At 42.0% G+C, this 20,634-nt stretch overlaps 1 protein-coding gene across 1 annotated transcript in view; it reads right to left on the minus strand.

Annotated features, from left to right (window-relative positions):
* Mfsd14a (major facilitator superfamily domain containing 14A) overlaps positions 1-17,410 on the minus strand; it is a 35,186-nt gene extending 17,776 nt beyond the window's left edge. The window contains exon 1 of the mRNA XM_050148673.1: positions 17,175-17,410. Within this exon, the coding sequence (XP_050004630.1) occupies positions 17,175-17,258 (84 nt within the window). The 5' untranslated portion in view covers positions 17,259-17,410. The remainder of the gene's footprint in view (positions 1-17,174) is intronic.
* Positions 17,411-20,634: the final 3,224 nt, after the last annotated feature.

Consider the following 20,634-nt stretch of genomic DNA (forward strand, 5'->3'; position numbering starts at 1 on the left):
AGCAGCAAGAAGGATTTCCGGCCCCAAACATCAGAAAGAGCACCAATAAGTGGGGCACTGAGGAATGACAACAAACCCTACAAGTTCAAGTTAAAAAAAAAAAAATGCTGTAGATACATGAGCCAAAAAGAACCACTTTGCTATAACAAAAAAAAAAAAAAGGAACTTTACCTGTAGAATAAATAAATCATTAAACTTTCAATCAACAGTAACTTATTTCTTGCCTACACATTGTTTTAAAATTTCCAAAGGCTTTACTAGACCTGGATGGAGGTGGGTGGTCCTTGGACTTCCCACAGGGCAGGGAACCCTGATTGCTCTTTGGGCTGACGAGGGAGGGGGACTTGATTGAGGGAGGGGGAGGGAAAGGGGAGGCAGCGGTGGGGAAGAGACAGAAATCTTTAATAAATAAATAAAAAATTTCCAAAGGCTGGCTAGATCATGTATTGGCTTCTGCCTGGGTATTAAATATGAAATGCTAATGTACTTCCAATTACAGGAACTAAACCAGCAACAGAAAACTATCATGGGCTAGTTACCTATACTGTATACTAATAAGGAGACTGTATGGATGAAGGGTTTGGGATTAAATTTTTTCTTTTTCATAGCTATTCTTATTGTTTAAATTTGTATTCTTTTAAAGATTTATTTATTTACTTAATGTGTATGAGTGCTCTATCTGCATGTACAACCTTATGCCAAAGGGGCATTAGATCCCACTATAGATGGCTGTGAGCCACCACGTGGTTGCTGGGAATTGAACTTAGGATCTACTGATGGAGTAGCCAGTGCTCTTAACCACTGAGCCATCTCTCCAGCCCCTAAATTTGTATTGTTATAGGAGCACTGAAACCTCTGGAACAAGAATTCTATTATAAGACAGGAAATATAAAATGATTATACACAGCTGCCTAAGTCAATCTTATGTAAAACTGATAGTGCAAAAAGAATATAGCCCAAATTATATACTATATAGTTATAAAAACTTCTAACTAAGGGATTTGGCAACCAGTATACAAAATTATATATAAGAAAGTTATGTATGTATATATGTATATCCATGTGTACATGGGCAAACAGACAAACAACTGATCATACCTTTACTCCTTGAATTAGGCCATTCATCAGAAATGTATGCTTAGGGAAGGTTTCATGCAATACCTTAAAAGTAAAAAGCACATGTTATATTTTAGTCTTGGTAAAATTTCTACATTAATATTTTCAAACAACCCCTCCTCGGGTTTTCAAGAAAGGTTTCTCTGTGTAGTTGTCCTGGAGACACTCTGTAGACTAGGCATTGAATTAAAAGATCTACCTACCACTGCCCAGCTCAAGCAACCTTTCCTAACACAATCTAGTTTTATTTCACATGAATTTCCAGATTAGCATGGAGCTATGAAATCTTACAGCTGGAGCGACTGAGCTCTCACATGACTTGGAAGCCAATGCTTCACAGTGCTGCCTGTCTCTGTAAAAACAACGGGGAATGGCCACAAGGAGAAGAAACGCTGTTACAGTTACAGACATCTTGCAAGAACCAGAAAGCTTCCCTTTCCTTTAGTTCCTCTTCTGGTCAACAACAAGAAACCTCAGAAAACATACTCATTGTAAATACAAACAAGAAACTTATAAGACTGGAATACAGCTCCATTGTAGAGCCCTTGCCTGGCACGGACAAGGCCCTGGGTTTGACACCTGGTAGAGGGATAGAAGGAAAGATGAGGAAAAACAAGTCAAATGTGAATTAAAGAAGCTCAATGATGAGAAAAATCATGTTTGTTTGTTTGCTTGCTTTTAAATGAATATTTAAGATTTTGAATCAGCAGATCCCAACCAAGGGGCCTTATGTTTTATCACAACTTGGAGGGGAGTAGGAGGGAAGATATTCCAGTATCTAAGTCAGCAGCACTGGCTCTCCGTCACTTGTTGGGGATAATAATAATTGACTGACTTCAAAATAGCAAAGTTACAACTGGAGGTTGTAGGGCTCTTGATAATCATACATGAGGCCCTACACCAATCCTACACCAGTATGGATGGATGGATGGATGGAAGGAAGGAAGGAAGGCAATGCTAGCTTGAGGTATCTTTTTTAATGGAATTTTTTATGTGTACGTGTTTGTCACATGCTTGGGTACCTTATGGAGGGGAGAAGAGAATGTTGGGTCTCTTAAAACTGGCATTTGCAGGAGGTTTTAAACACCCAACATAGGTGCTGGGAATTAAACTAGGGACCTCTGGATGAGGAGCAACTGCTCTTAGCCACTGAGCCCTCTCTCCAGCTGAGATTATCTTTGTGTCAGTTACAGTAAAGACCCAAGGACGGAAGCATAGATTCTGCATAGTCTTCAACATGTTATATTTGAGCCCTTAAACCATGTTATCAGAACGGCACTTACCCAGCTTGTGTGAAGAACTAGTGATACAGTTAAGTAAATTAGTTGTACTTTTTAAAAGGAAAAGAATCTCAATCAAAATGTACCAAATAAGCATACTTATAACTCATTATAGTACATCACTGAGAGAACCATTCTAACTTTAAATGATAGTTTATTATAAACAAAAACCAATTATTTGAAGATGAATATAGCCTGTGTATTCAAAGTAACCATGTGAAACTCAGTATTTTATGCACAGAAGGCAAAGGCAACTGTTATTATGTACATGTAGATAAATCTGCCAAACAATATGGACTGGAAACATTTTTCAACTCCTGCATTCTCCTTCCATGGTCATTTAATTTTTCTATAAACAATCTTTGAAGCCTCCTGAGTATACAATGACCAAGCTTGTGAACATGCACAAGTAAGCCAACTGCTTCCAAGTTCTTTTCTAGTGGGCTACGACGATGACTCCATTGTTAAGAGCATTCACAGGCTGCTCTTCCAGGGGACCCAGAATGGATTTCCAGGAACCACATGGTGGCTCACAACATCTGTAAATCCACTTCGAGTAGACCTAATACCTCTACCAGCACCAGGCATGCACATGATGTACTACACACGGTTAGGCAAAACACCCATACACCCAAGATTAAGAAAAAAGACTTCTCTGAGACTCTGTAAGCTATAGACTAATTGTCTTTTCAAGACAGACTCCTCCATATCTGGGAACCTGTCTCTATTTCCTTTTCCTGCACTGGCAGGAGAAAATTAACCATCTTCCATGGTTCCAAATCTCAGAAACATAGGTAACATCCCTTTTAGTCTTTGTAGATCTTGAGCTCAAATGAAACTTGTCTTGGGCAAACAGAGTTACTCAACTTACCTCAAAATAATTATGTTGAGTAATATGGGCCCTAAATTTCACCTTCCCTAAACCTATCAGTGTAAAGATCTTTCTCCTCTACCCAACAGTGGTGATTAAGCCTCTACATGGGCATATCCAATGACAGGCCCATTCACACACCTGAGCCACCACCCAACTAAGGGCTATGTAAAGGTTGGAAGAGGTAGCTAAAGCAGTAAGTATAGGTCACTTCTGCAGAAATGATCAGGTAGTATTATTAGTTAACCATGGAAAGAAAAACAGGCCGTCTGCTCTAGAAACAGTGATGTGCACATTAAAGATCACTTACCACTAATGTGGGTGCTGTCAGCAGTCCCCAAGCGAAAAACTCCAAAAAGATGACAATAACCGCATGATAAACACTAGGGGATCCTATTCCTTGAGGCTGTAGAAAGACATTGTTTTCAAATGTTAAAAGAGTAACGGTGAACTTCTGAATAACTCATGGTGACGATAGTCAACACTAAGAACATACAGCACGCACTACTTAACAATGGGAATAGTTAGTCTAAACTGCTGTTTGGACTCTTCAAACAACTTGAATATTTCAGATGAAATTTGCACACAAACCAACATGTGCCACTTCTGAGGCTTTCAAACACATTTAACAGCCATGTACAAAAGTTGAGGAGTTTAGATTTTTGTACATGCTGAAATGCTGCATTGCTCTTGATATTGTCACAAGGCATCATCATTAAAACAATACATGTATCTCCTAAACCTACAGAATTTAAGGTCCTATACCCTCATCCCAAGCAAGAAATCAGAAGAACCTGAAATTTCAGGGAGGGGTGTTGAAGGACCATGGCTAGGAACCACTTTATGTAAGATCTCAATTGTTCAGCAAACATCAGCATATAGTCTATGCAGGAGTTCTAAGATTATAAAAGCACAATACTCCCAGTTCTCAAAGTTCACAGCCTAGAAAAGACAAATATAATTGCATCCATTGGCTTACGGGTAACTCAGAGAGAGATAAGCAGGGCGCTGGTTAGATACGCAGTATCCTGAAAGCTCATGAACTGCAGACTTGGTCCACCACTGGTAGTCCTACCGAGAGGAAACCAGTTCATGAAAGAGTGAGCTTCATCAGCAGCATGTTCCTCCATCGTTGAGTACATAGTCAACAGGCCATATGAGGAAGTGGGACTTGGTTGGGGAAACTAAGCCATATCCTATTGATGGGTACACTAGTCCCTTCCTGTCTCTTTGTCTCTCTCTGCTGCCTGTAAACCTAAGATGAGTTGCTTTGCTTTACCACATAAACTCAGCTATGATGCTTCACTTAATCATGTGGGCCCCAACGCAACAGAGCTACAGATTATGGCTTGTAGTCTCTGAAACTGTTATAAAAAAAAAAATCATGAAGATGTTTTCCCAGACATTTTGTCACAACAAAGACAAGCGAACACACATACAACTTAAGAAGAAACTCCAGGGGTTAACTGCACTTGTTATTCAGGGGACCTGGGTTTGACTCCCAGCACCCACCCATCTGTACTTGATGTGGGAGTGTCATATATCAATCTGTTGATTTCATTGGTTAATTAAATAAAGAAACTGCTTGCCCTGATAGGTTAAAACATAGGTGGGAGGAGTAAACAGGAGGAAGAGGAAGTGAGGTAAGACTCCTCAGACAAACTCTGCTCTGCTCCTGGAAAGACCCGACAGCTCTGCTCTCTGGAGCAGAGACGCCAGGCTGGCTCCGCTCTCCCAGGCAGCCCCGACCCAGGATGGACGTAGGCTAGAATCTTCCCGGTAAGCGCACCTTGGGGTGCTTATACACATTATTAGAAATGGGCTAGTCTAGGTGCGAGAATTAGCCTAGAAGAGGCTAGATAGAAATGGGCCAAGCAGTCTTTAAATGAATACAGTTTGTGTGTTATTTCGGGCATAAGCCAGCAGGCGGCCGGAGTGCTGGGGACGCAGCCCCGCCACCGCTCCTATTTCAACATGTACTGCAGTTCTAGGGGATCCAATGCCCTCTTCGATACCTGGTGCAGATATATATACAGTCAAAACACCCATATGCATAAAATAAAAATTAATAAAAAAAACCCAGCTGAACATTGTTGGCTCATGCCTTTACTCCCAGCACTCTGGAAGCAGAGGCAAGTGGATCTCTGTGAGTTCAAGGCCAGTCCAGTCTACAGAGCAAGTTCCAGTATGGCCCAGGCTACATAGAGAAACCCTGTCATGAAGACCCCCTCCCCCAAAAAAGTGTGTGTTTTGGGGAAACAACTCCAGAGCCCAAGTGGGCATACAATGAATGCCACAGTATATCACTTTCTTAGGTACAGAAATTAATTTTTTTTCTTTTTGTATCCTAAGGCATAGCAGAGTGATTGGTGTATAATATCTTATACCTTAATTCCTACTGACAACTGTCATGTGGTTGCTAGTTGACAAGGGGTAGCCTACACACACTCCTGGACTAAGAGTAGCTCAACTTACTGTTTTCAACTCTACAACAGAATAAAGGCAATAAACATTCAGAAGAAACAGACTTCAAATGTTGTTTTCTTTCCAGTGTTTGTGATATACAGCACAACATTCTAAAGATACTCCCTAGGCAGCTATGTAAACTCAATGGCTAACAGCTGTAAGTTCAGTAGCATGCAAGATGCTAGTAGTGCCCTACATAACACTGCTGCCAAGACCTCAACTCAGACTTGCAACTGTGTTATGATCTGCAGTGCTTTCTGCTCTCACAGAAAACTACTGCCTTAATTATAGAAAACAAAGACTCCACTAAGTGTTTAATTTGTATATTTCCTTTATACACTTATGTATCAGAGTGTATAAATTCCTCAGGAGAAAAGAGGTCTCAAGTAAAAAAGGTTTATTAAGGGAGACCCATTTATTGCACCCCTTTTTAATTAGTGGGGAAGGTGTGGCTATTCCATCAAGTTAAGCAGCAATATTATAGGAATGCCTACAAACTGAACTCATTAAGAAGGTAAAACTAAAACTTATAAACCGCCAACTAGATCCAAGCGGTCATCAATAGGATGGAGCCTAACTTCAGGACTTGTCTTAGTGTCACAATGCTTCACTCATTATTTTAACATTTCACAAGCTGGATGGTGGCGGCGCACGTCTTTAATCCCAGCACTCAGAAGGCAGAGGCAGGAGGATCTGTGTAAGTTCGAGGCCAGCCTGGTCTACAAGAGCTAGTTCCAGGACAGGCTCCAAAAATGCTACAGAGAAACCCTGACTCAAAAAAAAAAAAAAAAAAATTCACATAGGGGAATTCCTAACTGCTTCTATACCTTGAAAAAGTCATGCCACTATGAAAGACAAGAAACAACATCTGCTTTCAAAAGACAACCGATTTTGGGGATCTCGATGCACCCTCGCTAAAAGCAGCAACTCTTTAGTTTGGAAGGCTAAGCATCAACTTCAGAGGCCTGCACATGCTGGACAAGTAAGTGTTCCACAACCAAGCTAGACCTCCAGTCCTTAAGTCTTAATTTTTTACTCACACTTTCAACTTGAAACCACGCTAATGACAATTTGTGCTTTTTAAATAACTGAAAAATTTTAAATCATACTTGTCAGAACACTACTTCAAAAGAAGCTATCTGTTTTATTCAAACCTCAAGCTTTTGGCAGCCACAAACAAGTTACACTACAATAACCTGCAACTTTTGGCAGATACCATGATTATATTAGTCAGCAGTACTCCTAATAATATTTGTTTGAACAAAATACATAATCTTAGAAAAGTGCTTGCTAATTTATCCACATACGCTCATCTAAAGCAAATGCTGAAAGATAAGCTATAGAGGTGCTGCCTGCCACACACCTACCAAAGACAGTGCAGCTGGTACTCCATAGCCAGAGATTCAGTCAACTGCACATGTAAACTAATGTCCAACTAAACATGAATGGGTACTTTGCCATCACTCCCTAAGAAATATACCAGCCATCACTTAACAGTGACACTGCACTAGATACCACAAGTAATCTGGAGACCAAGGAAGTGTACAGGAAGCTGCTTATCTACTATGTTATACAAATAGTAAGCTGCTTTACTTAAATGGATTGAGAATTAACATTTTCTGGCATGAGAGGGGAGTCTTGAAACCAATCCTGATGATAGGGAGGCAAAAGGAAATAAACATTTTTAGAGCTGTTTAACAGATATGTGGGCCTATAAAGATCCTCTGTCCTCAGGCAATAGCTTGAGGCCATTGTTGTCTGTGGAGTAGAAAGCACTGGGGACTGGGTCTAGACACTGACTATTCTCATTAAAAGCAGAAAGAAAAGGTTGGGTGGCAGTCATCCTCCACAGTAGAAGGTAGAAGAAGTAAGAGGAAGATATCTGGAGCTCTGCTTCTCTGAGCACACTACATTTTGCAAACAATATAGCAACTACTTTTTAGGTATTTCCAACAAAGCAATTCCCATGAGACAGCAACACACAAAGGCTAACATTGCCTCCAACTCCAAGAGATCCAACACTGGCCTCCATGGGCAATAAACACATATGGTACACAGACACATGCAAGCAAACACTCATACACATTATTATTATTTTTTGTTCTAGTTTTGTTTTTTGAGATAGGGTTTCTCCCTGGAACTGCTCTAACTGTCCTAGAACTTGCTTTGTAGGCCAGGTTGGTCTTAAACTCACAGAGATCTCTTGTAGAACCATGAGGGCTAGAACTAAAAGTATCCACCTTAAATTTTTAAAAATAAATCTCTAAAGTAGTCTGGCACAGTGGTACACCTCTAGAATCCCTGCATCTGATACAAACAAAAGGATTGGGAGTTTAAACTATCCACACCTGCATAGTGAAGTCCCTGGTGATGGATGGAGATAGAGACAGAGACCCACACTGGAGCACTGGACTGAGCTCCCAAGGTCCCAATGAGGAGCAGATGGAGGGAGAACACGAGCAAGGATGTCAGGACCACGGGGGTGCACCCACCCACTGAGACAGTGGGGGCTGATCTATTGGGAGCTCACCAAGGCCAGCTGGACTGTGACTGAAAAAGCATGGGATAAAACCGGACTCTCTGATCATGGCGAACAATGAGGACTGATGAGAAGCCAAGGTCAATGGCAAGGGGTTTTGATCCTACTTCATGTTCCGGCTTGGTGGGAGCCTAGCCAGTTTGGATGTTCACCTTCCTAGACATGGACGGAGGGGGGAGGACCTTGGACTTTCCACAGGGCAGGGAACCATGACTGCGCTTTGGATTAGAGAGGGAGGGGGAGAGGAGTGGGGGGAGGGAAAGAAGAGTGGGGGGGAGGAAGAGTAGGGGGAGGGGGAGGGAAATGGGAGGCTGGGAGGAGGCGGAAACTTTTTTTTTTCTTATTCTCAATTAAAAAAAAAAAGAAATTCACCGGGATGTGTAGTTACAACTGGGGAAGCATTTGAATGGCTACCTTAATCTTGCTGTGTAATGATTTCATTTGTGGATTCACTACAATGAAGTGATTTTAGTTAATACAAAGAACTATCTAATTTATCATTGGTCTAATCCCATGTTTTTAATCCCTGTACTTAAAAAAGACCAATGAAGATCTTAGGCAAAAAAAAAAAAAAAAAAAAGTGAACTTGGGCTGGAGGGATGGGTCAGTGGTTCAGAGCATTTGCTTCCCTTCCAGAGGACTGGGTTATATTCCCAGAACCCACACAATGGCTCACAACTGTTTGTAACTCCAACTCCAGTTCCAGGGAATCCAATGTCCTTTATGACCTCTTGGGCACCAGAACACATAGCTTACAGACATACATGCAAGCATACAGACATACACACACAGTAAACATAAGTCTAAATAAATAATGTGTACTTTAAAAATCTAACAAAAATTAAATTTTAATAAAATATATAATTCACGTGAATAACTGTAGCTCACATCCTTTTACAGGAGTGTTAATTTACATCACAGAAGATAACAATAGCAGGATGCATTCTGAACTGTCACAAGTTAATTTTAATCCAATCATCTTTCCTTTCCTGTGTCTTTGAGATGAGGTTCCACACAGCTCAAACTAATCCTCTGCTTCACAAACCTCTTGCCTCACCCTCAACAATGCACTGATTTTAGATGAATGCCACCATTCTCAGTTTTATTTCTTAATCTTAGAAACTTTAATATGGTCACCATGTCTTTATATGCAACAAAACTCAGAGCTAAGAGTTTTACTGCTATGTACAGACCCTTCAAAAGCAAATTCACCTATTCTGTCATTACTTTCACTGGCGAAATGGTAGTCAATAGATACACAGACATAATTTTTTGTATGTTTGTTTTTGTTTTTTCGAGGCAGGGTTTCTCTGTGTAATAGCCCTGGATGCCCTGGAACTAGCTCTGTAGACCAGGCTGGCCTTGAACTCATAGAGTTCTTCCAGCTTGTCTCCTGTGCTGGAGTTAAAGGCGTGCGCCACCATCACCTGGCTCACAGGCATAATTTAACATTTAGTAACTTACTCTATAGTTACTCATGCTGTTCTTATGCCTACTCTTAACTCTGAATACTAAATAGGGAAAAACTCAAAAGTTTTTCTACTAAAACCAGAAACAAGGGTGTCTACTTCCTTCGCATCTTCAATACAGTGCTTAAAGCCTTAGCTAGAGTAGAAAGATAAACAAAAGGGAAACAAAAAGGAAAGGAAAAAGTCAAATATTCCTAATTGCAAACCATATAATTCTTTAAAATGAGGTAAAACTCTCAGTGCTGATAAACATTTTCATTAACATACAAAATTTAGTAACTTTCCTATTTATTTATTCCATTTATTCATTTATTTATTTTTGGTTTTGAGACAAGGTTTCTCTGTAGCTTTGTGGTCTGTAGATCAGGCTGGCCTTGAAGTCACAGAGATCCACCTGCCTCTGCCTCCCGAGTGCTAGGATTAAAGATGTGTGCCACCACTGCCTGGTTAATCTTCCTATTTATAAATAATGTTCTGAGAAAAAAAAAAAAAACAGGAAAACAATCCCATTTACTGTTGTCTCAAAATAAATATACAGGGGCTGGAGAGATGAATCAGCAAGTAAGATCTAGTTGCTCTTGCAGCGGATCCAGGTTTAATTCCCAGCACCCACACAGCAGCTCACAACCATCTGGACTCCAATCTCAGGAGATTCGATGCTGTCTTCTGGCCCCTGAGAACACCAGGCAGGAATGTGGTACACATACATGCAGGTAATGCACCTGTACACGTAAAATAAATGCCTTGGAGTAAATATAACTACATAAGTAAAAGAAAACTATATATGAAAACATTGAAGAAAATAATCTAAGTGGACACTAGAAAATAGAATGACATTTCATGTCCACTGATTATAAGAATTAATATTGTGAAAATGAACATCCTATTAAAAAAACCATCTACAGATTCAATGCAATCCCCATTAAAATTCCAATGCCATTCCTCAAACGATGCTAAGGCATACCTGATCTCACACTATATGACAGAGATAGTTAACAAGAAACAGGATGGTATTGGCACAAAATAGGCATATAGTTAAACAGAAATGAAAGGAGAGGCCAGAAATAAACCTACACAGTGACAGCCACCTAACTTTCTGACAGAGGCATAAAAATGTATCAGAGAAAGGGGAGTCTCTTTTAACAGATGGTGTTAAATTTCCAAATCTACAAGAATGAAACTAGGTCCCTAGATCTCACCTTGCACAAAAATCAATTCAAAAAGACCTGACTGAACCCGCTAGGGGAAAGCACTTTAACACAAACGTGCAGACAAGGATTTTCTAAAACGGACATCAATAGCACAGGGAAAAACTGTCAAGAATTGGCAAATGGGATTATATTAAATCAAGATGCTTCTATAAAGCAAGGGATAGAATCACCAGGGTGGACAGAGCCTAGAGAATGGGAGGAAATTCTTGCTAACTATACATCTGACACATTAAATAACAAGTAGAATACACAAAAAATTAAAAAACCTAAATAGTGTACCAGGAGGTGGTGGCACATGTCTTTAATCCCAGCACTAGGGAGGCAGAGGCAAAGGCAGGCAGTTATCTATGAGTTCAAGGCCAGCCTGGTCTATAGAAGCTAGTTTCAGGACAGGCTCCAAAGCTACAGAGAAACGCTGTCTCAAAAAACCAAAAGAAGAAAAAGAAGAAATAACCTAACTAGTAAATCTGCTGTGGGATATTCAAACACCACGTGAATATATATTCTGTGATTAGTGTAATAAAGACCTGAATGGCCAATAGCTAGGTAGGAGCGGATAGGCAAAATTTCCGGGAAAAGAGAGAACTCTGGGAAAAGAGAGGCAGGGAGATGCCAGTGAGACAAGAAGAGGAATTAGGAGATGCAAAAAGGAAGAGAGGTAATGCCATGTGGCAGAATGTAGATTACAATAAATGAGTTGAGTTATAAGAGCTAGTTGAGACAAACCTAAGCTAAAGGCCAACCTTTCATACTTAATAAGTCTCAGTATTGTTATTTGAGAACTAGCAATCCAAAAAAATAGTTCAGCAATGAAATCAGTATCAAAAGATGACATTCAATAAACAGAAGAAAAAATGCTAAATCTCACGAATCATCAGAGAATGCAAATTTAAACTACATTGAAATTCCATCTCTCATCAATAAAATTGACACTCAGTAAGGGGTTAAAAAAACTAAAAAATAAAAACAAAAACAAAACAAACGCTAGATACGATGCCATCAAAAAAAGAATCCTTATACACGGCTGGTGGGAATGTAAGGTACTCCAATCATTATGGTCATTAGTATGGAGGTTTCTCAAAACACTAAACAGATCTGCCACAAGACCAGGTCTACCACTCCTTGTTACTACTCAGAGGAGTTCAAATCAGCACATCACAGATATCTGCAGATCAGTGCTTACTGCAACATTGTTGACATTCGTTAAGTTATGGAGCCTAGCTATTCCTTAGCAGAGGAGTGGATAAAGAAAACATAATATATATGTGCAATGTAATTATTTCAGATCAAGGGGATACAAATTGGAAAAGAAGTCAAACTCTCACTGTTTGCTGATGATATGATTGTTTACATAAGTGATCCCAAAAATTCTACCAAGGAACTTCTACAACTCATAAACACTTTCAGCAATGTAGTAGGATACAAGATTAACTCAAAAAAAAAAAAAAATCGGTAGCCGTCCTGTACACAGATGATGAAAGGACTGGGGAAGAAATCAAAGAAACATCACCCTTCACAATAGCCACAAATAGCATAAAATATCTCGGAGTAACTCTAACCAAACAAAAGGAAGACTTGTATGACAAGTCTTTGAAGAAAGAAATTGAAGAAGACACCAGAAAGTGGAAAGATCTCCCATGCTCTTGGGTTGGCAGAATTAACATAGTAAAAATAGCAATCTTACCAAAAACAATCTACAGATTCAACGCAATGCCCAGCAAAATTCTTCAAAGACCTTGAAAGAACAATACTCAACTTCGTATGGAAAAGCAAAAAACCCAGCATAGTCAAAACAATCCTGTACAATAAATGAACTTCTGGAGGCATCATAATCCCTGACTTCAAACTCTACTACAGAGCTACAGTACTGAAAACAGCCTGGTATTGGCATAAGAACAGACAGGAGGACCAATGGAACCGAATAGAAGACCCAGATATCAATCCACACATCTTCGAACACCTGATCTTTGATAAAGAAGCAAAAATATCAAATGGAAAAAGAAAGCATGTTTAACAAATGGTGCTGGCATAACTGGATATCAACATATAGAAGAATGAAAATAGAACGATATCTATCACCATGCACAAAACTCAAGTCCAAATGGATCAAAGACCTCAACATAAAGCCAACCACACTGAACCTCATAGAAGAGAAAGTGGGAAGTACACTTGAACACACTGGCACAGGGAACCACTTCCTAAATATAACCCCAGCAGCACAGACACTGAGAGAAACAATTAATAAATGGGACCTCCTGAAACTGAAAAGCTTCTGTAAAGCAAAGGACATGGTCAACAATACAAAACGATAGCCTACAGAATGGGAAAAGATCTTCACTAATCCCACATCAGACAGAGGTCTGATCTCCAAAATATACAAAGAACTCAAGAAACTGGTCATCAAAAGAACACATAAACCAATAAAAAAAAAAAAAATGGAGCACAGACCTAAACAGAGAACTCTCAACAAAGGAATCTAAAATGGCTAAAAGATACTTAAGGAAATGTTCAACATCCTTAGTCATCAGAGAAATGCAAGTCAAAACAACTCTGTGATTCTATCTTAAAACTGAAAGAATGGCCAAAATCAAAAACACTGATGACAACTTATGCTGGAGAAGTTGTGGGGAAAAGGAAACACTTCTGCATTGCTGGTGAAGAGCAAGCTGGTACAGCAGCTTTAGAAATCAGTATGGCGATTTCTCAGAAAATTAGGAAACAACCTTCCTCAAGACCCAGTAATACCACTTTTGGGTATATATCCAAAGGATGCTCAATCGTGCCACAAGGACATGTGCTCAACTATGTTCATAGCGGCTTTGTCATAGCCAGAACCTGTAAACAACCTAAATGCCCCTCAACTGAAGAATGGATAAGGAAAATGTGGTACATTTACACAACAGAGTACTACAAAGCAGAAAAAAATAACGACAGCTTGAATTTTGCAGGAAAATGGATGAAACTAGAAAACATTATTTTGAGTGAGGTAACCCAGACACAGAAAAACAATTATCATATATACTCACAGGTGTTTTTTAAATGTATTTCTTTATTAATTAATTAAAGATTTCTGTCTCTTCCCCACCGCCTCCTCCCCTTTCTCTCCCCCTCCCCCAGTCAAGTCCCCCTTCCTCGGCAGCCCAAAGAGCAATCAGGGTTCCCTGCCCTGTGGGAAGTCTAAGGACCACCCACCTCCATCCAGGTCTAGTAAGGTGAGCATCCAAACTGCCTAGGCTCCCACAAAACCAATAGGTACAGCAGGATCAAAAACCCATTGCCATTGTTCTTGGGGTCTCAGTAGTCCTCACTGTCCGCTATGTTCAGCTCAGTGAGACCGGTTTTAACCCAGGCTTTTTCAGCCCCAGGCCAGCTGGCCTTGGTGAGTTCCCGATAGGACATCCCCATTGTCTCAGTGTGTGGGTTCACAGGTGGTTTTTAAACATAAAGTAAAGAAAGCCATCCTATAAACCACAATCCCAGAGAACTTAGACAACAATGAGGAAACTAAGAGAGATTTACATAGATCTAATCTACACGGGAAGTAGAAAGTAGAAGAAGACAAAATCTCCTGAGTAAATTGGGAACATGGGGACCTTGGGGGAGGATTGAAGTACAGAGGGGAGAGGCAGGGAGGGGAGCAGAGAAAAATGTAGAGCTCAATAAATAACAATAAAAGAAAATCCCAAAAAAACAAAAACCAGAGATAGATGATGATGGCGCACGTCTTTAATCCTGGGAAGCATAAGCAGGTGAATCTCTGTGAGTTGGAGGCCAGCCTGGTCTATAGAGATACTCTGAGGACAGTTAGGGCTGTTACACAGAGAAACCCTGTCCCAAAACAAAACAAAACAAAACAAAACAGAGGTGGGAAGAGTGGGGAGTTAGCTGCACCAACATGGCAGCTAACTACCAATAACAACTCCAGTTCCAAGGGATGCGATGGCTGCTTCTGACCTCCAGTCACCCCGCTCACATGGTGAGACACATGCAGGCCAAACATCCACATGCCAAATAACAATAAACCTCAATGTCCACAATGGTAGTCTAACTTACATGTAAAGGCAGAAAAGCAATGCTATCTTAAAGCAAACCACTCACATGGACGAGGAAGAATCAACCTACCCATAGATAGATAGATAGATAGATAGATAGATAGATAGATAGACAGACAGACAGACAGAGAGAGAGAGAGAGAGAGAGAGAGAGAGAGAGAGATATCCAGCCAGCCATCGACCCACATACTAGAGGCCCAGTGGGATTCAATGGGGAAAGCAAAGCTCTTATTGTGGAGACAGTAACAGGTTTTTGTTGTTGTTGTTGTTTGTTTTTTTATTTTTCAAGACAGGGTTTCTCTACAGCTTTGGAGCCTGTCCTGAAACTAGCTCTTGGAGACCACGCTGGCCTTGAATTCATAGATATCTGCCTGCCTTTGCCTCTGCCTCCCGAGTGCTGAGATTAAGGCGTGTGCCACCACTGCCCAGCTGACAGTACCAGTTCTTAAGAATGGAATTTGTGTATTAAGGAACCTAGGCATTTGCTCTATCTTCATAAATAGCAAGATTTAAACAACCAAACAAGATCCGCCTCTTGCCAGTACCGGTAGCACAGGCCTGTAATCCCAGCACCTGGAAGGCAGAAGCAGGATGGTAGGTTTGAACCATCCTGAGCTACATGGATCTCTTCTAACCAAAGAGTATGGGATGAGTATGCTGCAGGGCTGACCCAGCTCACTACAAAACAAAAAACACACTGACAGAGCACACCAAAACAAAATCCTCGAAAGAGGCAATAATAGTACAATTAAGGTGTATCCCTTAATGTTTCATTCTTGTCTTTTTGCAAAGAATACTGATCTTAAATGTCATCTGGCTTTATAAAATGCACTTTGTTAAAATTTTGTCTTTCGCCAGACATTGGTGGCGCAGGCCTTTAATACCAGTGCTCAGGCAGAGGCAGGTGGATCTCCGTTAGTTCGAGGCCAGCCTGGTCTACATACAGAACAGAGTTCCAGGACAGCCAAGGTTACACAAAAAAAATCCTATCTCGAAAATCAAAAAAAGAAACAATGCCACCCAACAAAAAATGTCTTTCTACAGCAGACAATATCCTTACAATATAGCTCCTACCAACTTGGTCAGAACAGCTAATTTGAACTCATGAGATTAAAGTAATATTTTAATCAGGTGCAGTAACAAGGATCTGGAAAACATCGAATTTTCTTTTTTTCAATAAATGTCAAAGCTATGACAACTAATAAGTCTGACAGTTAACCGAACATATTCTGAAATCGTTCCATATGTCCCAAGCTCTAAATTTTGGCAGCTGGACTAGGCCATGATCTGAAATGTCAAAAGAAAGTTGTCATTTAATTCAAGCTGAATTCGGCAAATCCTCGGTGGTGGCCTACTTACATATTTAGTGCTTTGCTAGCACTGACCGAGGCTCCATTAAATTACAAACAAATGGAATGAAAGAAACCATGTCTGCAACTTCACGGGAAAGAGACACATCTCATTTTCCCATTCTACTTCCGAACGTGATACCAAAGGATCCAGCAAAGAGCAGAGGGTAACAGCAAGGAAATCTCAGCACAACAGAAGTGTAGGCTCGTTTGTCAGTTACAAATCCTATATCCTCTTCTGGTAACCCACTGCACACTGCGTAAAGTTTACCAAGAATTAAGGATCAGCTAAAAAGGTACAGTTTTTAGCCCCAGCCCGCCTGCCTTTCAAAGAGTCTTTCCCTGATCCTCCCGTCAGGACAAATTAAAGACTGTTATTTTGAGGCACAAGGTGATGACTTCTCTAAAGGAGAGTGTAGGCCCCAGGTAGTCAGGTCAGGCTCCCGACGCCGGGAGGGGAAGCGAGCCCAGCCCCCGACCAGGTCCCCGAGCCCAGGAGTTTCGAGCCGCCGCTCCGGCTCCGGCGACCACGACGGGACAACGCACGTACCCTGACCCAGCGGGCGGCGGCGGCCACCCGCCACAGCATATGGAGCTCAGGGCTGCCCGGCCTCCCCGCGCGCCGCGCTGGGCCTGGCGGAGCTGCCGAGGGGTCGACGCCTCCTCCCCGCGGCCGGGTGCACGTGGGCCGAGGCCGCAGGCCCCCGAGACGCCGCGACCGGCCGCGGAGACCGTGGGTCGAGCTGGGTGCTCCCCGGGCCGGCGAACGCGGAAGCTGGGCCCGCGCCGGGGCCGCCCTGCGGCGCGGAACCGACACTCACCGTGCCTCCGTCCTTAATGATGATCTTCTTGGCCAGCATGATACTGCGGTTCGCGGCCCGTTTCTTTTTCTTCCCCTGGGTCATTTTACCATCCTCGACTCCCGGCGCTGCAGCAGCCACTCAGGGGGCGGGAGGCCCCAGCGGCGAGTGCTGTCCCGCCACTACTGCCGGGCCGAGCCGCTCCGGGCGCACGCCGCCATCTTGAGGGCCCGGCCTGCCTCCGGCGGCGCGTCACATCGTGCGATGGGCTGAGTCGCCCGCCCCGCCCCCGTGACGCAGCCCCGCCCCCGCACGCGGCCACGCCCCTCAAAGCTGCACTAACGGAGGGCAGGGAGGTGTCCTGGGGCCGGGTGGGGCCAGGTCCCTGGACTAGCTGGCTGGTTCCTTCTTTCTAAGGTGCTGAGCAGCGGGTATGATAACTGTTTCTCCTTCGCAGATGAAAGAACTCAAGTTTCAAAAGTTATTACCTGCTCAAATCTGACAAAGAGTTTCTCAGAACCTCTAAATAGGCGTCCCAAACTATGCGCATCCGCGTCAACTGCTTCCCCACAGAAACAGAACTGAAGGCAACAGAAATAGCTTTACAGGAATGGTTGGTAGTACGTAGAGGGTTGTTTTGTATTTTGTTTTGTTGTTTGGATTAGCTATTGATTTGATGCTCAGCTTGGACGTGCTGGCTTACACACACACACACACACACACACACACACACACACACAGTCCCAGGACAATTGCCCCTTCACCCGCCCCACCAATCTAAACAAGGTAATGTCACACTTTTAAGGCTTTTGTTTATAGAAATCAGTTTGACTAGAAGACTATTAGAAACAGCATGGATATAAATTGAATATGAAATAGAAAGTAAGCCAGCGCCTTTAATCCCAGCACTGGGGTGGCAGAGGCAGGTGGATCTGAGTTCGAGGCCAACCTAGTATAGAGGACAAGTTCCAGGACAGGCTCCAAAACAACACAAAGAAACCCTGTCTCGAAAAACAAAACAAAACAAACAAACAAAAAATAAAGTACTACCACAGTGCTAACTTTGGTAGGAGGGGGAGGCAGGGGTTTATGTAGACCAGGTTGGCCTCCTACTCAGATATTCTCCTGACTGCCTCCTATGCTGTGATTAAAGGCATGTGCTACCATGCCTGGCAAAATTTTGATTTTAGCAATTGTTTTGAAGAGCTTTTCCTTAAGTGTTAGCTAGTGAACGAGCACAACGCAAGCTATCCACCCTCCAACTGTTCCATGAAGGGAAGCTGGTGTCAAAGCAAACGGGCGAACAGTGCACCTGGATGTGGTGGCTCTAAGATAGTTCACAGACAAAAGAGCCCTCCCTGGAAGAAGTGGATTAGGCTCCCTCTCCTGCTGTGTGGCCTGGTTGGTGATGCCCTTGTTTTAACAGAGTGAAGCAGACTTCAGAGGTGAAGTGACTTCAGAGGCTAGGTCATAAAAGGTTTTGGTAGGGTTTTCATTCACTCCAAGTCAGGGAGTCACTTGGTAATGCCATGAGACTACAAGTGCTATTGAGGTGCAGTTGTCGAGGAGCTGAAAACCCCTATGATCATTTTGGCAGTAAATCCTCTAGCCCTGGTCAAGCCTTGAGCTTACTGCAGACAGCCTGACTACAATTCTGAGACCTTCACCTAGGACCATCCAGCTTAGTCACAGTACTGGACTAGGGATGCAGTTCTTGTGGAGTCCCTACCCTCAGCACAGGGCTGAGGATTCTATCCCCAATGATGGATAAACCCAGAATGGAAGTGCATGCCTGAACCCTGGTGAAAGCAGCAGAATTAGAAATTCAAGGGCAAATCTGAGACCAGCCTGGGATACATGAGACCCTGTCTTTAAAATGAGTGAGGGGGTAGATGTTTCAGGTCACCAAACTCTGGGGCTGTTTGTTTTGTTTCCGTGGCTGTAAGGAACTAATAGGCAAGGTAAAGGAGAAAGTATAGGGTCCAAGTGAATGTGTGCGTTACTGCAGCTTCTCTGAAAATTTCAAAATAAAAAGAGTAAATTTGATTGGATTCCTTTATTCCTTCTATTTCCCTGCTGACAAGAAATGGAAACCAAACGAATGTCATGCGTGAGACAGGAAACATCTTGACCTGATAAGTAAGAATTTATTATACTTACTTTAAAAATAAAATTCATACATAGAAACTTTTGAGTCTTAACTGGAAGCTGTTGAGAGTGAGACAGACTTCCTAAGTAATTCCAGGATCTTACTTTGGATAGGCGTGAAGGGCTGGGATTATTATTGTAAACTAGGTGTTGTTGTACACACCTGGGATCCTGGCGATTGTGATGGAGAGACAGATCGGTCCTGAGTTCAAGGCTGACCAATGTAACAAGGTAAAGCTAGCCATGGGCTACATGAGAGCCAGTCCAAAAAAAAAAATTATTGTAATTTACTCCAACTTTCATAACCTCTAAAAATCATACTTCAGCTATACTAAAGCTACTGGCCAGCTATTCAAAGCCATTTGAGTATCTACAACAGTGTCCATCAGCTTTTCTTAGACTAGGGTTGAAGTATGTCTGTATGTTCCCAATACATAAAAATAATACAACTAGGGCAGTGGTGGTGCACACCTTGAATCCCAGCGCTCAGGAAGCAGAGGCAGGCAGATCTCTGAGTTCAAGGCCAGGTCTACAGAACAAGTTCCAGGACAGCTTGAGCTGTTACACAGAGAAACCCTGTCTCAGAAAAAAGAAATGCCACAACTAAAAAGACTAGAATGGGGGTGGAGGTGGGGGGGTGCATGTGGAAGTGTTCACTGAATGGAAGCACACAGACAATTTGGTGAGAGTCAATGTGAACAAATCAAGTTTAGACCAGCAACAACAAAAGGAGCTCTGAAAGCAAAAGAAAGCACAGTGGGTGTTGAGGTGATCACTGAGAATGGAAAAACCTCTGAAAAGCTTTACAGAAACGGAGAACACGGTTGTGTAGGAAAAGACCACAGTAAATATAGTGACACACATATGTTCGTCTTTCAGAAACAGAACTATAAGCTGGGAGAAATTATTCCCCACAGAAGGTGCTGGGGAATGGAGTTGGACTGGCATGAGAGCTCAGCAGACTCCTCTGTGAACTATGATTTCTTTGCCTCACATATTTTAAGCCTTTAAATCAGGTTAAATGGTTTGCATATTCAATAATAAAGGATTAAATTTACGAAACTGGATACAAAACTAGTGAACCTATTCTTATCACACTATTAACCTGCAGAGAAGACCTGACTTCCATTAACTCCTCCCCACCCCCACACGGTCTCATTGTAGACCTGGCTGGTTAGAACTAGTTCTAGGTCACACCAGAACTCACAAAGATCCTCCTGCCTCTGAATCCTGAGATTAAAAGTGTGTGTTACCATGCCTGACCTTAACATTTACTTTTAAATACATCCTTTGAATATATATCTTTAGTTGACAGTGTTAGGATTCAGGCATT

Source organism: Alexandromys fortis, unplaced genomic scaffold (assembly GCF_014885135.2).
Source record: "Alexandromys fortis isolate MF-2015 unplaced genomic scaffold, M_Fortis_MF-2015_v1.1 scaffold_19, whole genome shotgun sequence".
Taxonomy (NCBI): Eukaryota; Metazoa; Chordata; class Mammalia; order Rodentia; family Cricetidae; genus Alexandromys; species Alexandromys fortis.